The sequence below is a fragment of the Chaetodon trifascialis genome, chromosome 17, assembly GCF_039877785.1.
Source record: "Chaetodon trifascialis isolate fChaTrf1 chromosome 17, fChaTrf1.hap1, whole genome shotgun sequence".
Lineage (NCBI taxonomy): Eukaryota > Metazoa > Chordata > Actinopteri > Chaetodontiformes > Chaetodontidae > Chaetodon > Chaetodon trifascialis.
The window spans coordinates 15,040,193-15,049,850 of NC_092072.1; the positions used below are offsets into that span (position 1 = coordinate 15,040,193).

Genomic DNA, 9,658 nt, shown 5'->3' on the forward strand with positions numbered 1-9,658 from the left:
ACTGGTTGTAAATAAAGTGACTCTTTAGTGCAAAATGGTTTCATGTCAAAAAATGTCCGTTCTGACGTCTTGACTGGTGATATGAAACTGCTTTGCGTGCCTGCATGTATATGTGTGTGTTTGCGCGTGTGTCTATGATTTGGACTAAGTGTGGGAGGCACTCCACCCTGTCTACTCAAACAAAGGGACTGCTTAACTATTGCCAGACCTCATCTTGACACGCATGCGAAGCATAGATGCACACTCAGACACACACACTTACGTCTCCAGCATACTATTGCTTTTATCTTCCACAACCTCACACATCTCCATCTGAAGCACTAAATACCAGTTGCATAGGAAAAAATGTCATTAACGGCTCTGCATTTTAAAATAAAAGAAATAGTTTCATGCTAATATCACCAGTGAATGGCATGAAGAGTAAAAATAAAGCTTGAAACATAACCTGGAGTTCAAAAGGGTGATGATGAATGTAGCGTTTGTATATGAATATCTACTGTTTATCAATGGATGTATAGAGTACTCTGCATATAATTCCTTTGTCTCTGGAAATATAATCCCCTTAGAGGTAAAACACCTATAAACACTCAAATGACAAATCAATCACATTGTTGGGGATTTTACTTAATGTAATGCAAAATTATATATAAAAGTGTAAAACATGATAGATGTAATACAAAAGTGTTTTTTTTCCTGCCAACCAGCAGCCATCATTACACACTGTACAAATATGAGACATTATGATGTCTGTGAACTCAATATTAGCACCATAGTTGAAATCAGTGGTCAATCATTCATGCTTGCACACTTGCCATCACAACAACTCCCACATTTAGAAAGAACGCAGGTGCAAGGAAATGAAAGAGGAAAGGCGCAAAGCAGGAAGAGGAAGTCAGAGGGATTGGACTTCCTCTGGTGTCTGAAAAGGCACTGATGAGCTCAGCTGTTCTTTTGTCCCTTTAAAAGTTTTTTTGTGGTCAAATGAAAATTGAAAGGCAACATGGCGGTGATTGTTGGCTTGGTCTGTGTCCACAGAGAAGACTTAGTATTTTCTATAGTCTGAAGGCTACACCAAAGATTCGCATATTTTCCTGTTCTACAGTGTCAGGTTTTAACGGCTCTAGTCAGAGAATCTCTGCATGTCACTGTCTCTGCGAACACTGTTGCTGTCCATAAAGCGGTCACAAGGGAACTCAATGAGGTCCCCTTCCTCCAGGGGTGCAAGTCGCGTCGGGCGGCTGCTCTGGTAGCTGGTGAAGTCAGTGGACACTGAGGCCGTCGCCATGGTGGGACGAAACGGTCGTCTGGTGGAGTACATGTGCCGCACGTGCACGGCCGACTTCCTCCTCTGCAGCCTCCTCTTCAGGCTCCGCCCCAGCCAGACGCCGCCAATGACGAGCAGCAGCACGGCGTTCCCTGCCAGCGTGGCCACCGTCACCAGCTGGAGGTCAGAGGTCAGCACACCTCCGCGGCTGAACCCCTCAGGGAGAGTGACCAGCCCTGCACAGTGGTCACGGGGTGCAACCTGACACACAGATCCCCCGACTACTCCTTCCACGCAGACCACGTAGGTCACATCTGAGCTGAGTTCTCTGAGGGTCACGGAGCGAGCTGAGCCACGGGTGTAAACGTAGCGGGGGAAGCGATCAGGAGTCCCAAAGCGGTCAAACAGAATCCGGTAGTGGACTTCATCAAGGCCTGGCCCAGGTCCTGGTGTGTAGCGGTGATGATCCCTGGTGGTCCAGTAGACGGTGACAGTATTAGATGTCACTTCATCCACTGAAACATTAGTGATGAAATGGCGATTGAACACACAAGGATCTGTGATTACAGGCAGAGCCTCCTCCTGATCTGACCTCAGAAGATCAAACTTTTCCCCTGACTGGACCGGAGAGGCGCTGGTGATCCCTGTGTTTGGATCAGTGGTGTTTCCAGGATGACTTGGTGTGGAAACAACTAGAGGATCAGTTCTGGAAATGACATTTGACCTTTGTCTCCCTTTAGCACCTTTCCCAGCTGCCTCTGTGGCAGGTCGTGATCGTGGGCGGAATGACATTTTCTTTGGTTTCTTTCTTTCCAGTGAAGAAGAGGATGATGCCACCTCTACACCGCCTTGGTCTCCCTGGATTCCCAGTTCCTCCTGTCCCTCTCTTTTCCTTTTCTCACCCTCTTTCCTCATTTTCACCCCATCCCTGTCCCCCTGTCTCAAATCTATCCCTTGTGTGTCCTCCACCTGACCCTCTTCACCGTTCTCCTCCTTCTTTATTGCAACTGCTGGTCCTATCTCTTTTCTCTCCACCTTTACCAAGACACCCCCTCCCCGGCTCTCCTCAGGCCCAGCTTGGCTCCTACACAAGTGGGTCCAGTTCCCCAGAATCTGCAGCTGGGAGCTGTTCACATAGTCCAGATATTTCCCCCTCAGTGTGGTTGGGTGATAGCATTGCACAAAAACAGTCAATAATTTGCCCTGAGAATGCGCAGCAGTCATCCATTTTTTCAGCTCATCCAGCCGACAGTCGCACGTCCAGTTGTTGCCATGGAGATCCAGGTCGTAAAGCACGTTGTTGAGGGCGAAGACGCTCCCGGACAGGCTGGTGAGCATGTTGTTCCTCAGCTTCAGCACCTTCAAATGTTTAAGTTGCGAAAAAGCCAAAGAGTCCACGCTGGAAATCCGGTTGCGACTGAAGTCAAGTTCCTCAATGCGCTCCAGGGAGTCGAGGAGACCGGCGGGGATTTCCTCCAGCTCGTTGCCGTCAATCAGAAGCTCTCTGAGGCTCGACAGCCCCTTCAGAGCCCCTCTGTCCAGGCGAGAGATCCTGTTGTTGCTGAGGGACAGTGTTGACAGCTTTTTCAGATTTTGGAAGACGTGGTTTCCGACGTGCTGAATTTCATTTTCAGACAGCAGCAGAGTTGTCAAAGCTCTGAGTTGGGAAAAAGTGAGCGCGCTGCGCACGGCGGACTGCTTGTTGTGGGCCAGGTTTAGAAAGCGCAGGTTGGTGAGTTTAGAGAAAGCGTTTCTGTGAATGTGCTGCAGTTTGTTGGATTCCAGATGGAGATAATGTAGACTGGTCAAACTTTTAAAAACGGAGTCCTGCAGAACTTCTACTGAGTTACCGTCCAGACGCAGTTTCACAAGATTATCCAAGTTAGCAAACAGTTCCGGGGTGATTTTCTTAATGCCATTATTATTTCCATAGAGAATTGTTAATTTCTTCAGGGGTTGTAAAGTTCCGGCGGGTACATTTGATAAAAGATTGTGTCCCAAGTACAGCTCTTCCAACTTGGAGAGTTTCTCAAATGCTTTTGGGTGGATGGTTTGTATCTGATTATACTGTAAATTCAACCTAACGAGGTCACTGTACCGTGTGAAGTCGAAGGCGGAGATGTTGCCAATGAAGTTACCCCCAAGGCTGAAGATCAGCACCTCCTCGGACACTCGCGCGGCGGGTTTGGGCACAGCGCGCAACCCGCGGTTGGTGCACATGAGGTGCTGCGGGTGCTGACAGTCACAGCGGTCGGGACAAAAGCTTGTCGCCGGTGAGGAAGAGATAAACCCACTGAGCACCAGCAGGAAGAAGCATATCCCCGCCAGGAAATTGGCGGTATCCATTCCCACAGCGCGGCTGGCACAGCCAGAGACTGGTGCGGCATGCGCTTTGTGCAGCTCAGGTGCAGTCGCCCTTCTCCTCTCTCACGCTGGAGATCGACTCGTCCATTGTCCACTTGTTGCTCTGAAAAGTGGAGAAAAAAGCGATGCACACATCAAGCACACGGCTCCATCACTTGGCAGCATCGTCTGTTGAGCAAATTAATTTGTGCAGTGCGCTCCGATGCTGTCTGAGGAAACGCTCACATCCACAGTAAAGCCTCCATCCCCCCAAGTGGTCATCTGCTGCGAATTACAGAGTTTCGCCAAAAAAAAAAAGAAGAAGCGTGCTCTCTCTCTCTCTCTCTCTCTCTCTCTCTCTCTCTCACACACACACACACACACACACACACACACACACACACACACACACACACACACACACACACACACAGAAAAAGTCCCTCCCACGCAACTCTGCGACCCTGCCAAAAACAGATGTGCACAACTCTAGACGCACGAGAGCCAGAGCTTTGCGCGTGTACGCAGGTAATCAAACACACACACACACACACACACACACACACACACACACACACACACACACACACACACACACACACACACACACACACACACACACACACACACGAGTCTGTACAGTGAGGGAGGGAGGGAGAGTTTGAGAAACCCTTTGACCGAGTTTTCTGCGCGCCCCCGCAGCCACCGGGGGTCTGAGATCTGGATCAGATCCCTGGTATGGACAAAGCAGACAGGAAGATCTCCTTCCCACGGAACCCCAAGAGAACCCCAATTCCCTCACAGGGGGGCACAGACAAAGTAAAGTAGAGTCACTCATGAAACACGTTTAGCAGAAAGCTTAAATTCATATTGCCATTGTGTTTGATAAGGTATGAAAAATTATAATTCATGAAAGAGCTGCAGCCCAGTGAACAGTGATGCATTCTGCGAGCCAGAGGCCATTAAATCTGAACACTGCATACACAAAAATGAGTAGGCCTAAGTATAAGCTACAGTCAACAAATCAGCAGCTCAGCCTGCACTCTTTACAGTAGGAACACCATCATCATGCAGCTTCACTGCAGTTCTCTCATTAACGCGCCTTGCGATGCCGGGGCCATAAGGAGCACAGATGGTTCACATTTTGCAGATGAGGAATTCGGGTCGTGAAGTGTGTTAAGACTGACGAGGAGAGGTGCCAAATCTGAGTTAAAGATCTCCAACTTGAAAGCGGGGAAATAAATGCAGGGTGAATGAAGCATGCAGGCTTTGTGCAGAGTGAGGTATGATTATCTGCAGCGTACATGGAGGTTTGTGCTCCAGTCCGGTTTGAAAAGCATGCAACGTTACTGCCAAGACATCTGCACGTGTGGCAGATGAGGTAGAGTGCTTATACCGCTGACATATACACAGCCTATATCAGTGGTTCCAAACCTTTTAAAACTGATATGTCATCACAGCCCTATTAGATGAGCTCAGTAGCCTACTCCTTTATCAACACCATGCATCATGTTTCCTCTAATTTTGAACAGGCTTTTATTGAAGTAAAAGTGGATTTTTTTGTTAAATAGTTGACAGCAATCTGCAGCAGAAGTATGTTTATTCGACATAACCTTAAAAAGTTATATTAAAAAAAATTTAAATTCAATAAATCATTACGTATGTCTTTGATATTTTTGTCATATATAGATAAGGAATGATGATTGCTGGGTAATATGTATGTTGATGTTGATCTTGATGTCTAGTCTCTCTTCGATCATGTGACGAGACCATATGAGTGTGCTTCATACAGTAACTTCTAACAAGTGTGCACGAATGTCTGTGAATACAGATTTGGCAACCATGGGAAGAATGAGCGGTCATAACTCACTCGTGCACATTCACGCGCACACACAGGCAACTTCCCTTGAGAAGCACGTGATGCAATGGTTTCCAGTGCCAAGCTAATGGATGACTGTTGCAGCTCCTGTCATTTCCAACACAGAGCAGAAGCATCAAACACACTCTCCGACTGGCCTCATTCTCATGCATATCTCTTGGAAGACTTCATAGTCAGACATTATAGCTGTGTGTGACTGAGTGTCTGTGTATCAGAGAGAAAAATACAACCCTTGGGGAAGCCCCCTCTCTCTAGGAGGTTATTTCCTGTCTGGCCATCTCTGCTTAGTGTTTCTGCATCTCTGCTCCCTCCCCCCTCTGTATCCCTGTCTTCCTAGTGTCGCTTTCTCTCTCTCTGAGGAACACACACATTGAGAAAACACTCAGAGATTTTGCCGATGACACACCAGTCCAGCTGTTTTATGGCAGTCGCCCGGTCCATGTCAGAGTTGAGAGGGATACACAAAAGATTCCATCGGCAAAGACTGGGCTTTCACCGGAGTATCAGCAATAACTTCAGCTTAACTCTCATGTAGTAACGTTTGGAGGGGGATAAGGGTGAAGCGTTCATTCCCAGGAGAGCTCTGTGTGTAAATGAGATGGACGGATAGAATGAAATAACAGGCTAAGAAAAGAAAACAATCTGAGGGAAGTGTGAGCAGGGGATCAGAGGTGGAGGGAGGGGAGTGCAGTGTTAGACTGATATAGACAAAGATTGTTGAGAGGGAAAAAGTGTTCTGGAGTTGACCCAGATTCGCAAAGAAGCTGGCACAATAGGCGACACTGAGGACCTCGTACTGAGCTGTCTGCCACTGTGCCTGCACACAATAAACACTGCAGAATGGTTTCGCCAGCCCATCCTTTCATCACCTTTCTCTCCTCCGAGCGGGCCTCTTACATAGACCAATGTCCAATCAGCCGGCCATATGACACTTCAGCCTCTCAGCAGAGAAAGAGAGAGAGAAACCTAATTCCATCAGGGGGTAGAGAGAGAGAGAGAGAGAGAGAGAGAAGGGCTTGTGTTTCTGTCTGCAGCTGAGTATGCCTGTTTCATGAGACTGACAAATTGCGTGTGTGCATGACAGCATGTCTACATGAAATGAAGAATATCCAGGTCAGTGTAGGTGAGTTTGTGTGTGCGTGTGCATGTAAATGAGCTGAGGCTGTAGCATATGTAGGTCGTCTAGGAGGGTTACATTTCTCCTGTACAATCTTCAGGTGTTGAACCGGCTTTTTCTGTGAATGAGAGAGAGAGACAGAGAGGGAGAGCAAGTGTGTGTGTGGTGTGTGTGTGTGTGTGTGTGTGTGTGTGTGTGTGTGTGTGTGTGTGTGTGTGTGTGTGTGTGTGTGTGTGTGTGTGTGTGTGTGTGTGGAGGGAGGAATAAAGCCTGTTTTTTTATGAGGGGCAGTTGCATAAGCAACAGTAAGCATCATTATACATGGTTTATATTTCACAATCTTTATCAACAGCAGAGGTGAAAAGTCACCAAATACATTGTTACTGGTATTGTTGGTGTTGTAGGTCAAACACATGCAAATGCTGCTCAGACTAATGCATTAATAATTTCATATTCTGATACCACTCCTTTGTCTTTGTACATATGATGTCAGCAACTGATTAGCTTAGCTTAGCACACAGACTGGAATCACAGCAAACAGCAAGTCTGGCACTGTCCAAAGGTAATAAAATCTGCCTACCAGCACCACTAAAGCTCACTAGTTAACACATTATCCAGGCCAGGACAGCTGTTTCCCCCCTGTTTCTAGTATTTATGTTAAACTAACCATCTCCTGGCTCTTGTTTCATATTTACCCTCTAGGCGTGGGAGTGGTCCGTCAAATATTGTTTAATCCAGATCTTTGATGAAATAAATAAATTTGATAGTACCTCACACTGCAGCACAGCTAAAATGTGAAAAGAGGTCAAATGCTTCATCTTGCATGCTGTGCCAGATAATGCACACAAGCAGGAATTTAGTACATACTAGCACACATACACATATAGGACTACAACATCACATTACAACCAGCAGGTGATACTCTTGAGGTGAACATTTATCATATACCCCATATGCACCAAACGCAGCAGAACTGACAGTGTATGGCACCAATCACCAAAACAGAGTCACAGACTTGCACAAAGTTATGCTAGTGGAAACATATGCGTGCTATTGTACATCACAATGAAGGGGTCGCAACAGCTCGCTTTTCCCCGTGGGCCTAATATGCATCAGAGAGATGATCCATATGGGACACATCCTGGTAACATAACAGAGCATGAAACTAGTGCATATCTGGGGCTTATCATAGTAATCAGTGTAAAGGATGGGCCACAATGAAGATTAACAGCAGCTTTGTTCCTCAGCTAAGTCCTCCAACAGCGCTCTAATCAATAGCAAATTGTTCAAACTAATAACAGATTGTCCCCTACATGTGGCAGAGTTGGAAAGCAAGTGTGTGTGCATGTGTATGTGTGTGTGCACTTCTGCTTGTTAGGAGTATGTATGTTTCTCTGTGTGAAGTCTACTATTTGAAATGATCTTTTGTTGCTTTAAAGAATGAATTTGCAAGGATAAAGGAGAGCAAAAAAAAAGTGAGGGAAGAGAGGAGATGAAGTCCCCATAACCTGCATCATTAAATTTTAGGATGAAGATTTGGGTTAACGAGAGAGTGAGGTTAGGTTGAGGCAGGTAGCGACAGGCTTATAGTTATGGTAAGTGTCCTGGAAATTAATTAATGGTCTATGTAATGTTCCCAAAAGTGATGGAAACATGAGTGTGTGTGTGTGTGTGTGTGCGTGTGTGTGTGTGTGTGTGTGTGTGTGTGTGTGTGTGTGTGTGCGTCTGAGGAGCGTTAACATGAGGAACAGCTGCTGGGATCATTAAGTGCTTTAGCTCGAGCAGGGAATCATAGATCTAGCATGCTCACATGCATTAACACTGTGTGTGTGCATGCATGTTTGTGAGTGGATGAGCGAGTGTGTTTATGCACTTAGAGGGAGAAGGTAAAAGAGACTCCCCTCATGTGTCTGCCGCTCCACTGAAATGCTGCTGCGTGTAGAGATTGAAGACACTGTGTATGCTGTATGTTATACAGAGGATGCAGCCCCATTTTAGGCGTGTAAACAAATAATAGAAGAAGAATGTATGGAACCACCTGGGCCTCAAACATGTAAACCTTCACATTCCCACTGCTCAACTCCAACAGTTGGTTCTCATCACAGGAAGTAGAAATGGAAGGCAAGATGGAGGGAAAGAGCGCAGGAGACAGAGAGTCCAGATCGTCACTCTGGTCAAAAAACCAAAACAATCTCATCAAGATTAAAAGCATGTCACAAACAGCTGGCACTCTAAAGATGCACTGTGGACTCACTGTGGCTGATTGCAACAACACTAGCATGTCAGGCAATGTGGGAAATGCATTGGCTTCAGCATTCCTTTCTACTTTGGGAGAGCTCCAGCCTCTCCTGCTTGACCTCCTGGGGTCATGGTCTGTCGTTGAGACCAGTATGTTGAGCGAGGAGAAGAGAGAGAGAGAGAGAGAGAGAGGGAGGAAAGGAGGGGTGGCAGAACTTTCAGGATTTCAGCTGACCCTGTGAGAGTTAAAAAAGAAGGGAACAGAGCAGGGAAACAGAGGAAGGGAGGTACTTGACATCTGGAAAAAATTAGAGAGCATGCTATTGCCCTGTTGAAAGGGTGGAGAGAGTGGAGGGGGAGATAAGGGGGAGGAATAAGGAGGGTAGTGTAAAGGAAAGTGTGTGTGTGTGTGTGTGTGTGTGTGTGTGTGTGTGTGTGTGTGTGTGTGTGTGTGTGTGTGTGTGTGTGTGTGTGTGTGTAAGTGAGTGTGTATTGGCAGGGCCTTTGATCTACAGAGTTTGATAGAAACTGTCTGCAGGCACATAATCAGCCTCAATCACATAATGACACAGAAAGAACGTAATGCCTTCAGATCTTAAGATCAGTGAGCTGCACAGAAGATAACACTCATTCTCAAACAGCCTGCGATGGGCTGCACAGGACTGCATGAGCACACCAAAACATGAAAGCAAACCCAAAAATGCACATATGCACATGCACCCTGTGGATTAGCATCACTCAAGCTAACACAATGTAAAAGAAGTCACAAACAAGAGGACAAAAAATGTGGGCTTTATGAGTCATGAAAACAAAGTCG

The 9,658-nt window shown here is 46.5% G+C and overlaps 1 protein-coding gene across 1 annotated transcript; it reads right to left on the reverse strand.

Moving 5' to 3' along the window:
* Positions 1 to 1,120: 1,120 nt before the first annotated feature.
* Positions 1,121 to 3,703, reverse strand: tril (TLR4 interactor with leucine-rich repeats). Its single transcript, XM_070985073.1, has one exon. The coding sequence runs from the start codon at positions 3,608 to 3,610 to the stop codon at positions 1,121 to 1,123; it is 2,490 nt and encodes an 829-aa protein (XP_070841174.1). The 5' UTR covers positions 3,611 to 3,703.
* Between the last annotated feature and the right edge of the window lie 5,955 nt (positions 3,704 to 9,658).

Bases quoted from the DNA above. Each gene is read 5' to 3' on its own strand.
- tril (XM_070985073.1), bottom strand. From the start codon at position 3,610: ATGGATACCGCCAATTTCCTGGCGGGGATATGCTTCTTCCTGCTGGTG.